We start from the raw sequence: 23,174 nt of genomic DNA on the forward strand, positions 1-23,174 counted from the left end.
ACCCCTCCACGGAGCCACGACCCCGCCGGCCCCCTCACCCCCGAGGCCCGGAGCCACGACCCCGCCGGCCCCCTCACCCCCGAGGCCCGGCGCCACGACCCCGCCGGCCCCCTCACCCCTGAGGCCCGGAGCCACGACCCCGCCGGCCCCCTCACCCCTCAGGCCCGGAGCCATGATCCCGCCGGCGCTCCAAGATGGCCGAGCCTTTGAATTTGGCGCTCAGCGACGAGGCCCCGCCCCCTCCGTGGAGCCAGCGCAGCACCGCCATTGGCTGAGAGCGGCCCCGCCCCGTGACGTAACGGGCGCTCCGGAAGCGCGGGGATGGCCCGGGGGGTGCGGGCGCCGCCGCCATGAGCAAGAGGAACCAGGTGTCCTACGTGCGGCCGGCCGAGCCCGCCTTCCTCAGCCGCTTCAAGCGGCAGGTCGGGTATCGGGAGGGCCCCACGGTGGACACCAAGGTAACGCCCTGCCCCGGGGGTGGGAAGGGGCAGCGCCCGCTTCGCGGCGCTTCCTGAGCTGCGATGCCCGCCCCCGCCGTGGGTGGTGCGGAAGCCTCGCTCGGGGGCTTTGTCCCTGTGGGGCGAAGGAGAGCAGTTATTACCCGCTTAAAAATGACTGGAGTCGTCTTTGTAACTTGTCGTCGCTTCTGTGTTGGCGGTTCAAAACGACAGTGAGGCGTCGCAGTGCCCCCCTGGCCGTTCCTGCCGTCGTCGTGGCCTTCCAGGGCAGCCAGTTCCTGCCTGTCAGTGTCCGAGGGGCCCGTGGGGCTGCAGGGAAAACAGCCGTGATGTCCGAAGTTGAACTGACCCTTACAAAGCCCAGATAGGAAAGGGGAAAAAAAAAAAGTGTTCTAATAATGTAGTAAAAAAAAAAAAAAAAGTACTGAAAAGGAGTTAGCATGAGTTCAAACTGAAAGAGAGGAGGTTTAGATTAGATATACGGGAAAAATTCTTCGCTGTGAGGGGGGTGAGACACTGGAACAGGTTGCCCAGACAAGCTCTGGATGCCCCATCCCTGGAAGTGCTTAAGGCCAGGCTGGATGGGGCTTTGATCAACCCAGTCTAGTGGAAGGTATCCCTGCACGTGGCAGGGGTGGGAACTGGATGAACTTTAAGGTCCCTTTCGACCCAAACATAGGTCAGCGGTCACAAACTGCGGTGTGATGGCCAGGAAAGCAGGACGGGGGCAACAGGGTTTGAGCCAACTTGTTAAAAGGCAGCCTTTTCTGGAGCACATTTTTTTCTGTTTACAGTGTGCTTTTTGCATGTGTTTCTAAACAGGGTTTTATATGATGCCTTAAGAAATCAACCCATCATTATTGTAGTGTAGCACATGTAAAGTTGTTTTTCTGTAATGACTAAAGAAATTAATCTATGGTAGTGCTGTTTGTGGAGCTCTGTTGTTACCTAGTTGTACTTGCACAAATGTTTGGATGATCCCACCCTGAGCTGTACGTAGCCAAAAACTAATCTAGTGAGAAAAGCCCCCTTCCCAGTGGCCCACTGTTATGGCCTGGATTTGAATCGTGTTTGGGCCACTGTGGATATTCAAGTTGCTTGTGAAAATAGCTTTTATTACAAGCAGTCAGTGTATTGATTTTCAGCTCTGGTTCCATTTGCCTGTATTGCCTTTTAAGCTTCAGCTCTGGTATATTTTGAATCTCGAACTGAAGAGGCCATTATCACCTAACCTCTCCAGGCTGATCAGTAAAGTAATAGTCACAATGATTTATTAAAAAAAATTAATTTTGAGCTAGAATTCCAGATAAAAGTATGCCTTTAATAAATTTCACTTCACTAGAAAGATTGTGTTTTGTCTATCTCTTGGTAAATTCAGCAGACTACGGTAATACTATCTGTATTCTTCCTTATAAAATGGAGTATTCAGTTCCTCTAATATTGCCAAACTTTAGGTTTGTTGCGCTGAGGTTTCCAAGACAGGAAGTTTGTTTTTATAAAATTTTATCCCAGATGATTCTGTGTCAGAGCACAAGTTTGAGAGAGTGGAAACAGGAGCATGACCTTCCTGGTGTCAGTGCTGCTTGCAGGGATTTGCTTAGGCAGCTTTGGTAGCTCAGCCACCATGGTCCCACTTTGGGAGGGCCTGGCACTGACATCTATCAGAGCGTCTCCCCACTAACCTTTCTGCACAAGTGAGGCCAAAGAGAACTGGCCCACCCTTAGTGGTTGTGATGTGGAGTGGTGATCAGAACTGCTTTTATTTCCCTTTCCTAGAGAGAGCAGCTTCCCCTTGCAGATGATGATAGTGACAACGGCAGCGACAAGGAAGATGAGCAGCCTCAAGTGGTAACGCTGAAGAAAGGGGACTTGACTGCTGAAGAAGCAATGAAAATTAAACAGCAAATCAAAGAGGCCTTAAAGTCAAATGAATCAGGTGAATTTCAAACTACTAACTTCTTGCTTTGTGTGGTCAAAGATATAACTCATAAAAGGGAACACTTTTTTTTTTGCTCGGTTTTCTGCTGTTTAATATTACCTTTGGTTAGTTGTCCTGAATTTTTCAGCTAAATAATTTGCACTTGTGATTCCTAATCTCAGGTTGTTGAGTCCATATATTTAAGATGTCTGGCTTTTAATAATGTTGCAGTTCTGTGTTTCTTGATTGTGCACCATCCTACCTCCAAATACCACCGTAAATTCATTTTTTATTTGTTGAGATAGCATGTCATTGGTACACAGTCTTGTGACACCACCTGTGATCATTTTTGAACTCATTCATTTGCTTATCCAAATTTGACAATGGAATGGATGTCCTAAAGATAATTGTCTTGAGTTCATGAAAGAGAGTGTCTGGGCAGAAGGAGGAATCTCAAGTCAGTGCTTCAGTGGAAAGAATGGCAGATGTGTGTGTTTGGGAATGTGTTCACTTCGCTGACTGGTCCATGTTATTACTTGTTATTAATCAAACCCAGTAAGCGTTGTGACTTGCAAATATATTAAGCAAAACTGAACAGATGATAAAATAGTGCAAGGTACAGGAAAAAAATGTTTCTTTTCTACAAAGAATTAGACAGAAAGGAAAGATGGAAGAGGTGTGAGAGGGGTTGCTGCAGTTTGTCCATATGTGAAACTACAGCTGATGAGTACAGTTATGTTAAGAATTTCTGTCAGTATTCATCATTCAGATAGGGTGGACATAAGTGCTTTAAGTGTCCAGAAACTTCAATCATCACACAGGGTGTGATGAAATGTAGCTTTATTTTATGCTGACAGAAGACTTGACAGATTGAATGTGGCTATTATTGTCTCTAGCATAAATGTCTTGGCAATTAAGAATATAAGACTGGAACCTCACAAGTATAAAAAAAGAGGTGATTCATAGAAACTGTGGACCTCTCCTGCTATTAGCCATTGTGGCTTATTTGCAAAAGCTGTAAATTGAATTTAGAGCACATTGAGAGGTCTAGCACAAACTGTCAATAAATATGACATCCTCAGCTTCTCTCTTTTTCGGCCATTTGGATTTGAAAATTTGGGTTTGTGCTGTCACTATGTAGAAGCATGCGTTAAAATTTAAATGGTATAAATGAAGAAGTCAAATAACAGTAGAGGGAGAGAATACGTTGAGAATCCTATATTTTTTGAAAAGCAGATTGATGAAAAATCTTAAATTTTAATAATATAGGTTAGCTTGAAACTAAATAAAAATGCATCTGATTTTTTTTCAGCAGGTAGAAAATGTTGAGTCTAACCAGGCAGTGGACTATGGGCCGTGTTTATGTGATTTGAACTGCTCTGAGAATATATGTTCAGCTTCAGGCTTCCTTCCTGGTCTCTTGTTACTGAAGTGTAGTGCATGGAGGTGCTTGGTGTTGCAGTTTGTAAAGTTGTCACATAATTTCTTTTCGCCCTCTTAGTATTGGGAGAAATGTCAACCTATTGGAAAGAAGTGGAATGGTTCTTTCTGAGAATCGTTTTCCTTTTCATGTAAGCAACTTGAACTTTGAATGATCACAGTTGGAGGAAAAACGATTCTGTAAGGCTGGGCAAAAAGAAGTAGTTGTCCATGAGAATCTATTGAGGTGGAGTCCATGCTGTGAAAAAAGTCCAAAAGAGCTGCCAACCTGAATACACAGTATGAAATGGAAGTGTATTTGAATGGAGTGACTGAACTTATTTGGTGGAAAAAGACATTCCTAAGACATAATTATGTGTAGCGAGGATGGTAGTATTGAGTCCCTGTAGGACTGTGGCACCTCTGCTTATTACCCCTTCAGTAATAACTTGCATTTGGAGGGAAAAAATCCATAGTAGCAGGTAGCGGGAGTGTTGGAGACTGCTGCCCTCTGTTCTACATTATTGTGTTACTAGTCATTCATCTGCTTTTACCATTAATATGAGGTCTTGGCCTCCTTTTTTCTTTTTATGGCTTATGGGAATAAACAGGGTAAGTGCCACGATGTTCCTCTGCTATGGAGAGGAACTGGTGTGAAATTTTCAGTGAAGGAAGGTGTGGGTGACTGTGCTACAGCTTCCTCAAGGCTTTTTTGAGTCTTGGGCCATTTTTGCACTGTCAGTCTGACCTTAGATTTAAATTCTCATTTCTAGCTAGAGGCAGGTATTTAGACAGCTGGTTTCTTCCAGTTTAATAAAGAGAGTTTTGAGTAATGTGTGAATTGCTTTTATTTTTTAGGCTGTCAATTCTGAAAATGAGAAGTATAAAGAAAGTTTGGTGCTGCATGATTTGATTGCATTTCATATTGCTTTGATTTTTATCCCAGAGTTGAAAGTGAAATTAATGGAATGTCTCCTAGAGCGTAATATATAGCCCCAAATCAGATTATTGGTGAAATTACATGAAGCTGAAAAGGTAATAGGGAAGTAAATTTCTCAACTGATAATCTTCCTTTCTAGCATGCATCAGTGCTGAGGCACCTTGGTAGATACTAAGAAATGTGCTACTAACGATCTGTTGTGAATACAAATAGTCTTTCAAAACACAGAAAGTACTCAGTTTTGAGGTTCTGCTCTCTTTTCTTTTATATCTGTAGTGATTGACTTCATCCGAAGGACCTTGTCTTCAGGCTTTGTATTGGGATATTATTCTAGGATTTTCCGTGTCTCATTTACCTCCTTCCTCCTTCATTTTCTTCTATAACCATTTTGACATGGCTCATGGCTGCGCTTTTTATTTCAGACACCAGTGGTTCTCATGACTTGCATTTTCTTTTACAGATGAATAACACTTCTGCATTAATTTGGTAAAACCAGTTGATTAATGTCTAAGCTGCACTTAGTTGCCTTCTAAGGCAGAACAAAAGTCTAGTGAAGTTCTTCTGTTGGCTTTTGCAAGTATAGTCACAGGGATTTTTTTAATTTTTTTTAAGGGCTGAACCTTTTCTATATGAGAAAACACCCTTCAATATTGAAATATTTTTCTCCACGAAGCACAGAAGCTTTTTAAAAAGAAGTTGTCTGTTTATCAACAGTAATTTTCCTATATGTTTTATGCATAATTTTATAAACTGCTGCTGTTGATTCAGAGACAAAGAAAAACAGTCTTATGAGAAATTAAATTTTAACAAAAGAAAATATGTCAATTAGTGCAAGATAGTTTATCCTAGCATTCATCACAGCTTATGAAATTGGTTTTTTTTTTTCTACTGCTTTTCTAGTTCATCTGGCCTCTGGGACACTCTGATACATGCAAATGACCAAATTTGGCAAAAGGTGTCCCTGTTCAAAGCCTTGTAATGCTACTCTTGTTTCATTCTGTGTGCTGGTGCTGGGGGAGGACAACAAGAGAGGGGAGAGGCAATGAGAATACAGGCTGTGCTGTCTTGGGTATCGGAGCTCTTTCTGATTAAGCACAAGCTGTTCTGATTTAGCAGCTGTTATATCAGATACATACCACAGAGTTCATGCTGCTCTGCATCATGTGAAATAGCAGGAACTTAAATCAAGGCTCATTTTGCAGTATTTAAGTAACAAAAAATTTCCCAAGCGTTCTTATAAACAGTTGAGACTGACTACTAGACCAAGACCGGCCTTTTTATCTTCATACCACCAGTGTGCCGAATTCCTGCAGTAAATGCTTCCAAAGGCATGCATGGAGAGAGAATGGGTGGGCAGGAAGCACTAGGAGGAGCATCTGAAATGGCTGACCTGAACTTTGGACCTTGGAAACCATTAAGCAGTGTACCAGGCTGTCATATTTTATTCCCCAACCTTCTATCTGTGAGTAGACATAACGTGGTTTGCGCTGCTCCTCCTGTTGTTCCTGTCAGTTTAGTGCCATCTGTGTTCCCTGTTGTTGCCTCACTGACCCACGTGGACAGAAACTGCTGAAAAATGGTGTCGCTGACTGCACAAATAACTACTACATTAAAAAGTACCGTAAACTGAAGAGTAGTGCGTCTTTTTCAGACCCTCATTTCTACTTCTCTTGTAATATATAGCTTGCAATTAAAAAAGAAGAAAATATTTTTTGACTTTGTGGCTTCTTAAATTGTGAAGTGAGTTTTCAGCTTAACCTCTGACTGTGCTTCCCTTGGTCCACCAGTTTGTGATCCGAGCAAAAGCGGCAATGACAAAGAACAGTCCGAATTTGAACTGCTAGTGTATTTTTTTGACTAATTTATTAGAAGTGGATTTTATTATTTCTCCTGCAATGCGTTTATGTATTTGACTTTGTGTATTTCTGTGTGTTTATCAGAAATCCTGCTTCTCATAATTTGTAACGCTGGCACAGTCTTTTATCAGGACTCTTTTTTAAATCTACAAACACTGAGATTGTTTCTTCAGTCTCGTTTTTTTTTGCATTGCTTAATTCAAGACAGTTTTTTTGCAGGTCACTGATGCAAACCAAAAAGATAGCTGACACGTAAGAGCCTGGTAAAATCAGAAAGAATAAAGTGAAGTTTTTTTGCTAGCTGGAAAAGACTATCTTAACAAATCAACACAAATTTCTTGAACTGCTACATCAAATTCTTTCAAAAAGTGTAGTCTGTCTGCTCTCCCTCTTTCCACATGTTGCTAAGGTAGGGCCAGGCCTACTGTGTTTCCTCATCTGCTTCATTCTTTGTCAAGAGCTGCCAGCTCACGTAGTTCTCTGAAGCTGGCCTGAGCTTCCTGCTGAAAGGAATGTCCTTGAGCATATAATGAAATTTTGACAGTGTTAAACCAGGCCAAGAGCTAAAATAATTTCCTTTGATGCGAAATGATCTGCAAATAGTATTGTGGCCCTGGAGGTCAGAGCTGAGCTAGTTGCCATTTCGGTGGAGTTTTTGAGCTTTGCTGTTTATGCACTTAGCTTATTAGGTGTTTAAATTCATATTGCAAAGATACTTATCAGTTTCTCCATCTGGTAGGCAAAATGAAATTATTTTGTGCAGTTCACAGCGGGGGTAGCAGGACAGTTGTGAGTAAAAATGAAATTTCTGTCCTGTATTTTCCATGGATTATGAGTACATAGCTGTTTATCCATTTTCTTTTGTGGGTATGCTTTAATTGCCTTTTTAGGGGTTAAGTTTTAAAATATACCACTCCAAGAAAATGTAGCAATCCCTCTTTAAAGAGTGTTCAGTGAGCTGAACACTGGGGTGCTGCACGCAAGTTTGCACACTGACACATAGACAGTTGTGTCTGTGCATAAGTGAACTTCTACTTACAGATACATTTTCTTTTTTCAGAATTTGGCTTATTTTGTGCTTTACGTCTTGTTTAGGTTAGATCTGTGTTTCCAAATAAACATTGTAGTTATAGAACAGTTAGTAAGAAGAATTATTTACTATTAAACTTCTGAGTCCAAAAACAGAGGACCAGGTTCTGAGGATAATGATACATAGTGCATTTTGTTTCATTAAGTGTGATATACTCTCAGAAATAGTTATATTTCCCTCCTGAAATTCACTGGAGGCACTTCCTGAACTTGTGCAGCATCTAAACACCTAAGCTTTCCATGCAGAGTTCACAAGGAATCTATTGAGAAGTACTCTTTTCGTATCTACAGTTTATTGTTGCTTGTAATTCCTCATAACTGTAATGCTTTTCTAATGCACCAAGACTGGAATATTTTTCCCCAAAACCCGGTCAGTTATTTTCTACATGGTATATTTTCTCATGAACTAGTGCAGAATCATAGAATCAAGGAATTGTTAAGACTGGAAAAGACCTCTAAGATCCACTGAGTCCCAACTATTAACCTAGCACTGCCATGCTTCCACTAAACCATGTCCCTAAGTGCCATATCTACATGCTTTTTGAATGCTGCAAGGGATGGTGATTTTACCACTTCCCTGGACAACTTGTTCCAATGCCTGGCCACCGTCTCAGTAAAGAAATCTTTTCTGATACCCAATCTAAATTTCCTCATGTGGCCATTTCTTGTCCTGTTGCTTGTTACTTGGGAGAAGAGACTGATCCCCACCTGCCTACAACCTCCTTTCAGGTGGTTGCAGAGACAGATAAGGTCTCCCTGTGAACCTCCTTTTCTCCAGGCTGGACAACCCCAGCTCCCTGAGCTGCTCCCCAGGTCTTGTGCTCCAGCCCCTTCACTACACACGCCTTTCGGAAATACACATTCTGGAGAAGCCATTGACAGAATTGGTGGTTGGTTTTTTAAGCTAGGTTTCTTCTTAAAAAGGATCTCTGAAACGTAAAGAATTCTAAGTGAAATTTGCTACTCAAGTTGATGTCTTCATTTGTACCACACAACCCCTAAGACAGCAGATTTATTAGTTGTATTGTCTTGAGTATGCGCTGAAGAGAGTTTCAGCCAGTGCCGTGTAGATCACACTGAAATGTTAGTCTTCTGCCACAGTGCTGATAAAACTGAGGAAAGGATTTGTGCTAAAGAGAAAAGATATTTATTGTTATAATTGCATAGCACATAATCGTGTCAAACACATTTCTGTTGAATAATGAATTTCACAGAAGTAATTTAGGAAAAATATCTTGCATAGAACCTGTGGCTCTTGAACATCCTGTCACATATACATTATAAAAATTGCAAACTACTGCAGCATAAGCCTTTGTGTCTGATTCATTTTCAGTTACACTTTCTTTTCCAGAAATACTGCCCTGATGCTGTTACTTTGCAGTAGCTTTCCCCCTCTGCCTGATAATCATGAATGGGGCTTCTGTTTTTAAGATTCTTATCTGCTCCTCTGCGTGTACTAGAGCAAAATTAGTGAGTTGGAATAGTTTGATGATTTTGCAGATACAAAGAAACCCTGAAACTTGCATCTGTTATGATAATAAAACGGCAGTTTATGACCATGTGATCTTATTAGCTTTCTCAGCAGGACAGAATATATTAAAAGAAAAAAAAAGAAGCTTTTTCTTGTGTATGTGTTTTTTTGTTCTTTAAAAAATACCATAATTCTCAAATAAGTGCATTTGTTGTCATGAATTTTACTAATACTGAAGAGGGATCAGAGGATCCTATGAAGTTGTCCTCCCCACTTCGGTAAGGGGATATGAATGGAGTGTGTTGGAAAAGCTCTACTGCTCACAGGCTCTTCTGAGTTAGAGCTCTGGTTAGTGAATACCCACTCCTAATAGGAGCTGTAGGAGGATTGTCTTTAAGGGCTGGTTGCCATGGAACAAGTGTGTGCGCCTGGAGGACATTCACGGATGGAGTCTTTGTGGCCAAAATGTACATTTTCATGATTGTTGTATTCTCTTGGGGGTCTCGCTGGTCTTTGTTCAAGATCATAGTGGTTCAAGGTAATAGTGAAGGTCTGTGAATGTTTGTGAACACGTGCAGATGGGTTCTGATTTTACTCTCTTTATTACAGATGATGAACCAGAACCTGCTGATGGAAAAATTATGTTCAGGAAACCAGCCAAACGTTCGTCAGAGAAGTGTTTGGACTTCAATGTAAGTTCAAGTAAGAAGATGAAAGAAGCAAAGAAAACTAAGAGAGAAGCAACTACTTCTCAGAGTACAGCAAAGCAAGTAAAAAACAGCAGTCTTCTCTCATTTGATGATGAGGAAAATGATGATTAGGGGTTGTATTTTTTTATGTTTTACTTGCCTTTCTAGAGATCTGAGTAACATTGAGGACTTTCATAGAAATTGAAGCATGGTGTCTGAGTATTCTCTTACTTTGTTATAGTCCAACTAGAGAAACATAGTATAAAATTAGCTAGATCTAATCTTTGCAGTTCAGCTGTAATTGTATGAACAGTGTGTCATGTCTTTATTTTTAAAGTGAATTTAACCATGTATGTAAAAGCTATTTCTGGTCACAAATGACAAAATGTACCTGTACATATCCAGCTTATGTAAATGTTCAGTCAATACATTTTAAAATGACATCCATTACTAAAAATGTATTTCCTCTGTATTGAATAGCATTAGTGGGCAGTTGTGTGGTTTTTACCTGTTATTGTTGACTTGACATTCAAAAGAGGGAGACTTCATTTCTGTGGAACAGAGACTGAAGTTTTCTGTCTCACAGCTTAACAAAAGTTTTCCCAACCTTTGCACTTGCAGTTTGGCAGGGCCAGCTCTTTGCAGTTGATAAAATCACGTAGTCCTAATCCTGTCTTTGGTCAGTGCAGTCCAAGAAACGTCAAATTTGTTTGAATTGGTTGTAATAGCAAGATGTAAAGATTTTGACTGTAGTTAATGATATCAACTAATGCAAAAGGAGCCTAAACCATTGGAGATTGTGCACTTCGGATTTGACACTGATGGGCTCAGTGGTTTGGTGGTATTTTGGGCTTAAAGTGTATTTGTTCCAGTTGGCTACCTATGTGTTCATAAGTATTTGGGATCCCAGACAGCTTGTTTAAAAGGATGTATTTTATTTTTACGCTGTGGAAAAGCAATATTTTATTCTTCCTCAAGTAGGAAGTTGTAAGCAGGAAATTTAAGTTGGGAAACATTATTGCTGTGATACAAAGTTTTAAAATGTTTTAGTTGCCCGTGTAAAGTACACTCAAAGTGACCATTTCAGCACCGTTTATGTAACAGAATGCTGAAATTCAAAATGACACTGAGAGCTGATGGGACTGGGGAGAACAAAGTAGTGGAAATGGCACTAATGATTTTGAAATTATTTGGAAATATGATGTGTTCTGTAACCATGTATAAGCAAATACTGAGATTACTGCAGAGTTACAGGGCTATGAAACCAGTTCTTCTGCTGTGTGACAGAACATTTGAAATTATTTGGCCTGTAAAGCTTCATTGAGGAGCAAATCTCAAGTTGCTGTGTGAAACAGCTGGTTTTAGTTTGTTCGTCTGGTATTAAACAATAAATTATTTTTTCTTTTAAGTGGTCCAAAGATATTTTAACAAAAATTTCAGTAAATGAGATGAGATTTTTTTTGTTACCTGGCATTAAAGCCTTCTGTAACTGCTACCTGTCTCTGTACATACCAGCTTACTGCAGCATAATGTCAGATACAATTCTGCATATTGTTTTGCAGTATTTGTGTGAGTGCCCGTTACCCTTATTTTGAAAATGGATAGATCTGTTGTCCTCTCAGAAAATTGAAGCCAGACCTATAAATGGATAAAAAAACTTCTTGTAGCACTGGTCTCATATTAGAATTGCCAAAGAGGTGCAGTGTGACAACCTGACTATTCCCATGAGGAGATCTTACATTTGTAAATACATAATTTGTCTGTATTCTGCATATATAAAAAGGAAGAGCAAATTTAGGAAGAAGAAATACAGAACCAAAGGTTCCCATGAGTTAATATTTCCATTTATTTTGTATACTTTAAACTTGTTTCAATCTATTAAATATATATATATATGATTTCACCCGTGAGAAGTAGCATTCCAGCATACCAAAGGAATATTTGGGCATATTTCAAAAACTGAGTAAATACTCTCACTTGATTGCAGTCATCTGAAGGAACGAATTAACCATTGACTGTTTACTTAAACTTTTCTTGTTGTGTTTGTCAGCACAGAAATGTACTTGCCTACATTTTTCTTGCACAGCCTGGAAACTCTTCACTTTAGATGCGAGGCAGTTTAGCAGACATGACTATAAATGCTTGCCAAGCATCAGAGGGTATTTGGATTTGCCTTAAAATTATAGAGGGCCTCACAAATATGCAGCTCATTTGGCATGTTCAAAACGAGATTGAGATATTTAAATATTATGAGTAATTGCATTTTAACAAAAATTAGCATTTTTAGAGAAGGATGTGGGAGACTGGAGTCCAGTAAAAAGAGGGTTATCTCAAAATACCAGGTGCAGTACTTTTGTTTAATCATGCTTCTTGCCCTACAACTTCATGACAGATGTCTGGAATGCAAATGAATTAATTGGGTTTACTTGGGAGTAATATAATGGAAAGTATGTTGTTCTTCACGCAACACAGCAGGGGAAAGAAAGGTGGATACGGAAACCCAGTTTCTTTCCTTTATTCCGACTATGATTTGTAGTGCACTGACCAGGAGGAGACCTTTGTACTCATTGTATTGTACTCCCAGTTCACCTAACAATAACTAATTGGATATATTTATTAAGACGTGTGAGTGATGCACAAAAGCATTTTAGTCAGGTAGTCATGTAAAAATTCGGTGCTCTTAATGTGACGCACCAGGAAAATCACACGGGCCATCAACTCCCTGTGAAACCTGTGACTAAAGAGAACAATTACTCTTTCATTTAAGAAAGAAATGGGGAACTGTCTTAAGCAATCACCTCCTTAAGCAATGGATCATGGAAAAATAATAATCACAAGAACTTTCTAATAAAGGGGAAGCCAAAGTAAGTACATGGAACACGGGGCTAAGACTGGAAAAGATAATTTTCCTGGGTTTTCCTTCTTTCCTGTTCTTCCCTCCCTCCATCCACAGTCCTTTTCCCCTGCCACAGTGGTGAAGGTACATGTATTTTCTCGTGGGACTTGCCCAGCTAAGTGTGAGAGAAGTGCTGAAGGAGCAAGGTGAGAGTAGCTGAGGCTTGTTGCCTAAGATACGGGAATCTTGGTCAGATGTGGCCCATTACCTAATAAAGGAATCTTGTATAGTTTTTATTAGTAAAATACTTGAAATTTCCTGGTTCATTAATACTAAAACATTTATTGATGGTGTTAGCTGAGCAGTAAGCTGGAACAAACCTGGTGAACTGTAGTAGCATTGCAGCAGCAGATGCTTATAGTGGAGGCTTTTTATGTTGCAGAGGTGCTTGAATGTCATTAGGAAAGGTGAGGTGCTCTGTCACCTTAATTTCTTTTGAAAAAACAGGATCTTTTTCTAAATAATAGGAATCAAGGTGCATCATCAAGAATGCTGCATTTTGAGACAGAAATTGGAAGAACAGGGGGCAGAATGACCAAGAAAACACATGTGGGGGCAGGTGGCCCTGGAGTTCATACCCTTGGTTGTATTTCTAACCTGAAATAAAAACAAATTTGTTATACTGCAAGTGTACATTTAATTGGCCTGAAGAGGAAGGGATGAGTCAGAATTCTATTCTTATAGTTTTTGAGTCCAGCACTTTTCCAAGAAATATCATTTGGAGGATCAAAGACTGTGTTTTGTAGACACTGAGCACAAGAAGCCTGTATTTAGCTGTTTTAATTACACATTTTTTAAGTTTCATCACAGGACTTAATGTCCCTTTTTGCAGTGCTTCAGTATATAATCCTGTTAGGAAGCTGCAGATTTATAATGAAGCAGGAAGTAGCAATGTCATCGTTTCAGCTGATTGTTTCCCGTCTGCTGTAGTGTATTAACTAAGTAATGCTTCACTTGGCTGTGCACAGCCAATTGCATTCTCAAGGACATCAGGCATGCCTGAAGATGAGTCATTACCTTTTGTACAGCACAAGAGGAATGATATGCAGTCTCAGCAAGTGTTTGTCCATTGAAGTTGGTTAATAACCTATAGGCCTCTCCCATGGCCAGATGCCATAAATCAATCCTTTGTGCATTCAACAGACTGAAAGGCTGGTGTCTCAGCTGCCTCTTCAGTATCATCCCTTTGTTCCCATTCCTAGAGCAAGGTATTGGTCTGCAAAGACATTTTTCGTGTCATAGACCTCCCCTTCTGCCCCACTTCCTTGAGAGCATTCCACAGGTGGCAGTCACAAGGGTAGCCATTAAAACCACTGGAGACACAGCACACGTGAGTGATTGCAACCTCCTCTAGACTTCCTCAAGATTTTGAGAACCTGTAAAATCTCAGAACCTGCCCCTGGGAAGTAACTTCCTCCTGGGGAAAATGAATGGGACCAGTCAGGAAAATAACACAAGATTGAATTCTACAGTGTTTACCCCAGTATCACTTCTTATTTTTTGTTGGAGGTAAAGCAACAGCTGGCAAAAGCAGGTTTTTTCCTCTTATCAGGAGATGTAAAGTGGCTTTGGTGCCATTCCAACCCATATGGCAAAGGATTCCCTTTCCATGACTCTTGTGGCCATCCACAGTGCAATGCCTGATTAGTTAAGGCCATGGGCAAGAGGGAGCTACCTTGTAAGAGGCAGAAGTTATTAGAGGAAGGTGTTGTCAAACCTCCGTGGGGTAACGGTGATCACTGCACACTTTTAGTTTTGATATCATGAAAGAGTTGTTCCCTTAGGGACAGCACAGTAACAAAGAACTTTAAAAGGGCAGATTATAAAACTATGAGGAAAATGGTTAACAGCAGGCTGAAGGGCAAAGAGAAGTACTTAAAAACCATAGAGATCTGCCTGGAGGCTATTTAAGAACATTGTATTAGAGGCACAGATGGTTTGTATACCTCTGAGCAAAAACAGCGTACGAGGAAGGATGAAACTCAGAGGGTTACGTGGGAGAAAAGCGAGAGTAGAGAAAGGTTGAAACACATCCCTTAAAGATGATGATTCTCTGAATGACAGACTAGGGAACGTTACCAGGAAAGTGGAAAGAGCTGGGAAGTCAGTGCTGAGAAAAAGACTACAGCAGCTGTTGACTTTGGATCCCCAGGATGAAACACTGAAATGACTGAGTCTAATAATGTCCAGGCCCCTCTGCCTTTGAAAACTGGGCTACTCCAGGTGAGACTTCATCACAAAAACCAGCATACTCCTAATCTGAGTTAGCTAGCACATGCCAAAATCTTAATAAAGCAGTCTGCAGTTTTAATATGTGACCAGGCCAAATTTAAGAGTAAAGGAGTCCATTCAAACATAGTTTCTCTATGCTAGGACTTCATTTTCACTTTGTGTTATATTCAGTTCCAAAAATGTTTTTAATCTTTGCTGAAGAAGGTAGAGATTAAAAAAAAATCAAACAGTCCTAAAAACTCTAATTTTAGTAAAAGCAAAAACCCCCTACATTTGTTCTGGTACAGCTTTGGGCTGCAAGGGAAACTATCTGATAAGGATGTAGTGAGGTTTGCAGGGCATTTTTACACCAATGTGTAATCATACAGATGCGAAATTTTGTTGTCGTATATCTGAGAATGAGAACACACTGATTGTAAATTAGGCAGGGAACATCTCAAGTATCACAAACCTGATGATGTGTGAAAAAAGAGTCCCTGTAAAATCAATGAAAGTTATTTTCTGGTTTAAAACCAAGGAAAAGCTGGAGAAGGTTACAAAAACCTTGATGCACACAGTCTCACTGGGACTAGAGCCCTGGCATCCAGGCTGTTTTATTCTGCCCTGTTAAATTGAAACAAACAATTCAGCTGCCCGAGACCCTTCTTTTCTCCTCTGACATGCCAGCTATCTTGAGAGAAGAGATTAAGCATTGTTCTGATGAGTGCCACAGCAGCAGCAGCAGCTTTATAATTTAAGGGCTGCATAAAATTTATGGAGCACTGAGAAGAGCTTAAATCAGTTTTATGATTTTCATAAATTATTTCAGGCAGATGATGCTTGTGTAAAAAGCCAAGGATTTTTGAGCTGTTTATCCAATGGACAACAACACTGAAAGTAGGGATTTTCAAAGGTACCTGTTAGAATTATGCATTTGAGTTTGATGGGAGTTAGAAGACTTGCTCCTTTGAGGTATTAGTGTTCCAGTATAAATTTTTAATCATTCCAAATTGCTTAAAATACTTGATAACAATCAAAATTAGAGGAGGGTCAAATTCAGAGCAATAAAAAAATTTCATTTAAATGCTTAATATGCTTTTAAACAGTGGATGGGTAACTTATAATTCCATTTCAGGTGAAAAACCAATTTGGCAGTTGAAGAGTTAACCCTTTTCTTGCCACAGTGTTTTTTTTTGGCTTGTTATTTAGGCCCCATTACTGAGGAACCTTGTTCTGACTGCTTGAGAATGTGTCTGCAAATTACTCCAGCTGCTACAGAGAAGGATCAGCCTGTAGAGCAGAAAGAGAAACTGTAGCTGATTTCTCATAGCACATTTCAAGATTATATAATAGGACAAATATAATTTCATCCATTACAGATATTAATAGAGATTGAACTTCGCTTCTGGACAACTCATCAAGATAGAGCTGATAGGATGCAATTCCCATTTCATCCTAATTTGGGTATTATCGGTGATTGAACGAGCCTTGAACTCTCTGGGCATTAAGGCCGTCAGGATGCATGTAGGTTGGAGACACTTTTCATCTTATTGAGGCAGCTCTGAGCTATAACATTTCATGAGTAATTTTCTGTATTTTAAGCTTCAGCTTCTCTAATCTGACATTATTGTGTTACAGATTATTTCAGAATATACTAAACATGGTACTAATGGTAGGAACCACTGTTGAATTCCTCTATGTTGGATGAGCAACTTGAACTAAATTATTTTCAGATGTTACCGTATTACTCTCAATGAAATGATGCTGATAGGTACAGAGCTCCTTACTAAACAAGGTAGTCGGAAGTGAGTCGGTTTGGATTCAAACAAGTTAAGTGTTGGACTCTCCAGGATCTTGCCAGTGAATTTCTATGGCCAACAACATACATAAATGATGGCAGCAACTGGCTCAGTGATCATTATTCTGCAGGAGGGGATTTGTGACTGCTGTGAATTAAACACTAAACACAGGCCACAGTGTGAGGAAAGCTAGTGCCATTTCAGCTCTATAAATAATGTTATGGAGAAGAAATGTGAAATAATCTCACCCTGTTTATTCTCTGCTTCTGACCTGTGTCTACTTTTGTGCACTGTGCTTCAAAAAAGAAAGATGCAGTCCAATTGGAAATCCAGCAGAAAGCATGACCTGTGAGAACAGATTGAAAGAACCGGAGAAAGGAGATGCAGGGAAAGGAATAAGAATGTGATACCAGTCTTCAGACATGTAAAGCTTGCTGCAAAGAGGAAAGTAATAAATTGTTCTCTGTGTCCACTGGGAATACAAAAAGAACTAATGGATTTAAATTGTGGCAAAGGAGATTTAAGGAAGACATTAGGACAGGCTTTCCATCTGTAACAGTAGTGAAATAGTGAAACAGATTGCCTGGGGAGGTTGTGGATCTTCATTGCCAGACATTTTTAAGAACAGGTTAGACAAACTTCTGTCAGGAATGATTTGGGTATAATTGATCCTGCCTTAGGGCAGAGGGCTGGACTAGATGACCTTGCAAGGTCCCTTCCAGCCCTGTTTTCTATAGTTCTCTCATTAGGAAGGCTGATGTCATATTCCTAGGACCTTACCATTCCTTTTAAAAGCAGAAACATGCTATAGTGATGGCAAGAGTCAGATTAAAACTGACAGTATCTGGGAAAATTCAAAGCTTGAGGTTGATATCCCACCCTTAATTATTAACACTTGAATGCCTGTAACACAGATGGACTTTTTGAACAGCTAAATACTTGGGGGTTACACAGCTACGAGTCTTTTGTGATCAGATTCTGATCTTTTTAATAGCATGAGAATTTACTTCTTCTAAAGTGTATTAATCCTACATATTGCAACTTCTGTTTTTGTCATTTGAGTAAGTAGCCAGCAGTGGTCTTCTGCATCTGACATATTCCAGGTGGGTCACTCTCATTTCACATGCCGTCACACATTTGGCCACATGCTGTGCTTCCACTCACTTACTCCAAAGCTCATTCCTTTGCTGCAATTTATCATGACGCCAGTGCTCAGCTTCATTATGTGGCTGTGTTTAAATAAAGCAGGACCGCTGCTAATGTGCTTGGTATCCATCTCTCCATTCTCACACGCTGGGTATCCCTCCTGCTGCTTTCTGCTCACATGTTCTTTTATGCCTGTTGATAAATTTCATTTTCATCTGTCTTTTGCTGCTTTCCCTTCATGGTGTGCTTGCGTTACAAACTGCAGTTCAGCAGTTTAGCGGTTGGATTGCATCCAAATATTACCAAATGCCACATCTTTTAATATCAGGCAGAGCAGCTTGAATTTTCTTCCTTAGAGTGCTGCAAAAGACACACTGACATGTTTTCTGTGCAAATGCCAAAAAAAAAAAAAAAAAAGTTTAACAAAAGATGGAGGGGTGTGAAGCAAGCTGAAAAGCCTGCATTCCCAGAATTTTCTGTTTTCCCTGATTTCAAGATTTAGTTCATGACCCAGCTGCTGATCTATGGAACTCTGGAACTATGCCGGTTTCTAGCAGCCAAGAATTTGCTGTTGTCACTCTTGTGACTGGTAATACCTTCATGTTCAGCAATATGACTCCATATGTTTTTCTCCCCAAAGGCCATGCCTGGACATTGATGATCAAGTGTTGCCAAGTCCTTGGGTTCTAAAACATTCTATGTGTATGAACCCCATGAAGTGGGGTTATAATATATATATATAAACATACATGTGTGTATATATATATATATGTAGATATGCATATATTATATATATGAGCTTGAATTTGTCACAGAATCACAGAATCAACTAGGCTGGAAAAGACCTCTGAGATCACTGAGTCCAACCTTTGACCTAACACCACCTTGTCAACTACACCATGGCAATCAGTGCCACATCCAGTCTCTTCTTAAATACCTCCAGGGTTGATGATTCCACCACCTCCCTGGGCAGCCCATTCCAATGTGTGATCACTCTGTCTGTAAAGAACTTCTTCCTAATGCCCAACCTAAACCTCCCCTGGCACAGCTCAAGACTGTGCCTGCTTGTCCTACTGCTGGTTGCCTGGGAGAGGAGACCGACCCCGACTTGACTACAACTTCCTCTCAGGTAGTTGTAGAGAGTGTTGAGGTCTCCCCTGAGCCTCCTCTTCTCCAGGCTGAACAACCCCAGCTCCCTCAGCCTCTCCTCATAGGGCCTGTGCTCCAGTCCCTTCACCATCCTTGTTGCCCTTCTTTGGACGCGCTCCAGCACCTCAACATCTTTCCGAAACTGAAGGGCCCAGAATTGGATACAGTACTCAAGGTGCAGCCTCACCAGTGCGATGTACAGAGGATGAATGACTTCCCTGCTCCTGCTGGCCACACTGTTCCTGATACAGGCCAGGATGCCATTGGTCTTCTTGGCCACCTGGGCACTCTGCTGGCTCATGTTCAGCTTCCTGTCAATAAGATCCCCCAGGTCCTTTTCTGCCTGGCAGCTCTCCAGCCACTACAGCTACAGCCTGTAGCGCTGCAGGGGGTGGTTGTGGCCAAAGTGCAGGACTCTTCAACATTCATGGCTTTTGAGCTTTTCTTTACAGATACATGGAGAATAGAAACTAAAATAAAAATAAAACCAAAACCAGAATAAAACTGGATGTTTTGAATAATCACGTAACGCTTCCAGAAGGTGAGACTTGAAAAAAACAAGCATTACTGTGAAATCTGGTAGCGTTATGACTGGATATTTGTCCATTAAATTGTTTAGCATCCATCAGAGAGAAGGATGCTATCAGTTGTTTTTCATAATGGTGAAATTCCTGCCAGGATGCTTCGAGACACCCATTGCTTTATGCATCTTTGGTATTTCCTTGTTACAGACTGATCATATGCACTGGAGCTGTGGGTACTACATGTGGGTTGCCACAGGGGACTTCCCTTAATTGTCTTGTGCTTTGAGTCAGAGTCCAGAGCAGTTTTTGCCATGTTTCTTCATCTGTTTTGCTCAAGACTTACCCTTCACCTGTTTTGGTGATAGATGGACCAACTACACAGATACTCTGGCACATCCAGGTCGCAGCTGCGTTCCTTGTCCTTGTGCATTCTGTGTGTGTGTTGCCCAGCTTCTGCTGGGGGATTAAGTGCACCATCAGGTCAGTGCTCCAGAACCCACGTGCCCCAAGAGTTTCAACCTAAGGTGCATTGGCTCAGAACAGGCTTTTTTGTCTGAGGGCAGATTTCCCCCATGTCACTTGCTTCTACTTTGTGCTTTGCATTGCTCAAAACACTCCTTTTCTCTTCCCTGTGGGTATGATCCGTGGCAAGGGATCACTTGACCTTGAAATGTGGTTTCATTCATTTTGCCCACTGGTTAATACTGAGCTTGAAAGGAAGGTAAGTCTTGTTATTCAGACACTGCAACTGTGATGATTTCCTGCTCCTGTCATATGTTTCCTGTGTAATACTGCTTCTTCATGTTTTGCTTTTCCTTATTGGCAGGTATGGTGGCAACGTTTTTGAATTGAAGGTGCCCCAGTGCATTTTTCCTTGTACTTCTTGGACTGTTTGCTCTTTAGTTGTTCTTGCTTCCTACAGCCCCAGCACTGGGGCTAACACATCACCCTGCAAATCCTCCTTGTGAGGAGGGAAGGGGCCTCTTCACTGCATTTCTTGAGCAGAACCTGTGGGAGCGAACATTTCCCATGCAAGACTGTTTTTCAAAGGTCATTGCATCCTATTGCACTCCTGCAACCACCTGCGTTGCTCTCAGCTTTGGGTTGGCGCATGCAGAGGGCAAAAGTACCTGTGAATTGCACTCAACCAGTTTCCCCAGCTCCTCTGCACCTTTAAGGAGCTCAGAAAGTCCACAGTGGCTGCAACACCCAGCAGAATTTGGGTTTTGAGTGAGTTAGAGACTTTTATGTGTGGATGCAATCTTTTAAAAGGTACCTTTCAGTGCTTAAGAGCCTGTGTAGGCTCTAATAAATAAATGCTTTTATCTGAAGTGTTGACTTTAGTGCAGTCATTCAGTACTACACACAAAAATACATACTCATGAATCTTTTGAGCTGTGAGGTTTAGGAATCCAGTTCCTTGGTGATGTTTACAAGGCACCTACCCCAGCGGAGCCCTAATCTGTGCCACAGTCTCTGGGGTGCTACTTCAGTATAGAATGATAATAGTAATTTGTAAATGAATCAGGGAGATTTTAAAATCAATTTTCCTCAGCAAACAGCAATTGTTGAAATAGTTGTGGTTATTGCTGAGGACTGAGCGTATAAAATGCTTCAAGACAGAGAATTGGATTCTATAAACATGTAATTCTTTTATCAATAATTCTTACGAGCAGACTTCTTTCTACACTCTCCCTTTTGCCAAACCTCTCCCCTCTATTATATACTGAGCTCATTTGCCTCCTGGACAGTTGCGGATTTGTTGGTATAGAAATTAATTTTGCTATTGACTAGAATGAACATTTGGAGGATAAGAATGCCATTGCTATTCATACCTAAAAGTAATCAATACGGATACAGAGGAATAAATATTTTCTAACCAAGTAAGCATCCCCTCCAACCTTATTCCACCTTTCTAAAACGGGATTGTATCCTGGCTCTCATGCTTGTGAACAAAGCAGTGAGAGGCAATAGCATCTGCCTCTTGTTACCAAAGGTAACAAGAGGGAGAGAAACTTCTCTCCTGGTCTTGAGTCTTCCCATAGAAGTCACACGTTCATAACAGTGTATATTTACTCTTTCACTGCAGTGGTGATAATTGTTTGTCCGTCATCAATTTATTACCTCCAACACTGTGGAAAAGAAATAAATCCCTGCTTGAAGCACCTTGACATCTCCTTGGAAATGCCAGACAGCGGTCTGTGGCTACAGCGTTTAAGAGAAAGGGTGTGAGGGGATATTACGATGATGTGGTGTGATCTGCATCAGCCTGGGATCTGTCTGCGAAACGAGTATTATTAGCACATCAAAAGCAAAGTAAAGGGGAAAGAATAGCAGCAACAACAACAAAGGTAGGGTTTGCCCTATTCCTGGCCTATTCCACTGTCCGGTTCCAGCTGCTCCTGACCGATCGTTGGTGCCATTTGGGGTGTTTCAGGCTTCTCTTGCCCAGAGACACCCAGGAGATACGCGCTCCCTTGTAGCCAGACTGTGCCTTCATTTAAGCCTGATGCCAGCCGGGGGCGAACAGAGCGTCAGAGGCGAATTTGGCTTCCCTTCAACCCGCGGGGTCTTGTCGGCGGGTTTGCAGAGGAAATGCCGGGAGTGCGAGGAAGGAGGGCTCCCGGGCGAGCCCGGCTTCCCGTCGCGGGTGGGCTCTCTCCTTCCCGGCGCTCCCTCCAGCCGACAGCAGGTGGCGGCCGCTCCTCAGGCTCTGGGCGCGGGGCCGGGCCGGTCCCTCCCGGGGCTGTCTCCGGCTCAGCCGCTGCGCATTCCCGGCCCCTCCGCTGCGCATTCCCGGCTCCCGCCACCCCGGGAGCGCTCGGCGGCGCTGCCCGCCCGCGGCACCCTCGCCCTCCGCCCTGCCCCGCCCGCCCCTCCCCGCGGCGGCGCCGGGCTCCTCGGGGCTGCCGGCACACGGCTTTGTTTATTTTTCCTTTTTTTTTTTTTTTTTTTTTTTTTTCTTCTCCCTGTCTTCCCTTTCTCTCCTTCCCTCCTCCCTCTTCTGTGTATCTAGGGTAACACCTGCTTCTCGGGTTTGTGTCAAGTTCGTGATGAGCGAGGAGCAAAGTGCTGCGAGCGGCAAGATAGAATGATGCTGTGCTCCGGTGTTCTTGGGTTCACAGAATCACAGAGTGTTCTGAGTTGGAAGGGGCCCATGAGGATCACTGAGTCCAACTTCTGGACCAGCACAGAACCATCCCCGCGAGTCACACTGTGTGCCCCAGTATATTGTCCCAGTGCTTCTTGAACTCTCTCAGGCTGGGTGCTGTGACCACTTCCCGCGGGAGCCTGTTCCAATGCCCAACCCCACTCTGGGTGAAGAACCTTTTTCTAATATCCAACCTAAGCCTCCTGAGACAAGTTCAGGTCATTCCTTCAGGTCCTGTCACTGTTTGTTGGTGATGGCTACTTGTTGGAGACTGCACCGTGGGGCACCTGCTGCGTTCTCAGTGCCCACTGTTCTGCCTTAGGTGCTCCCAGATGCCGTGTTGGCTCCTGCCTGCACTGTGCCACCGTGGGCGAGTGGGAGCTGGAGCCCAGAGTGCCCAGCTGAGAGTGTCAGGGCCTCGAGGCTGGCCAGCCCCAGGGTGAGGATGGGGACAGGGA

The 23,174-nt window shown here is 42.0% G+C and overlaps 2 protein-coding genes across 6 annotated transcripts in view; one reads left to right on the plus strand and one right to left on the minus strand.

Moving 5' to 3' along the window:
• KIF15 (kinesin family member 15) overlaps positions 1-207 on the minus strand; it is a 36,341-nt gene extending 36,134 nt beyond the window's left edge. For both annotated transcript variants that reach the window (XR_003573585.1, XM_027904407.1), the window contains exon 1: positions 156-207. Coding sequence is in view for 1 of the 2 variants with exons in the window: in XM_027904407.1 (XP_027760208.1) it covers positions 156-174 (19 nt within the window). In the remaining variant the exon portion in view is untranslated. The remainder of the gene's footprint in view (positions 1-155) is intronic.
• A 90-nt stretch (positions 208-297) lies between these two features.
• The window catches only part of KIAA1143 (KIAA1143 ortholog), a 27,518-nt gene continuing 4,641 nt past the window's right edge, over positions 298-23,174 (plus strand). The window contains exons 1-4 of one of the 4 annotated variants that reach the window (XR_003573584.1): positions 298-458; positions 2,235-2,394; positions 9,761-10,484; positions 13,071-13,081. Coding sequence is in view for 3 of the 4 variants with exons in the window: in XM_027904404.1 (XP_027760205.1) it covers positions 351-458; positions 2,235-2,394; positions 9,761-9,972 (480 nt within the window). In the remaining variant the exon portion in view is untranslated. Of the gene's footprint in view, positions 459-2,234; positions 2,395-9,760; positions 11,286-12,315; positions 12,327-13,070; positions 13,082-20,487; positions 20,521-23,174 lie in introns of those variants that run through there. The other 3 variants (XM_027904405.1, XM_027904406.1, XM_027904404.1) reach the window with 3 other exon arrangements.

This window comes from Empidonax traillii, unplaced genomic scaffold (assembly GCF_003031625.1).
Source record: "Empidonax traillii isolate 1590-97213 ecotype Southwest subspecies unplaced genomic scaffold, ASM303162v1 scaffold1053:size215182, whole genome shotgun sequence".
Lineage (NCBI taxonomy): Eukaryota > Metazoa > Chordata > Aves > Passeriformes > Tyrannidae > Empidonax > Empidonax traillii.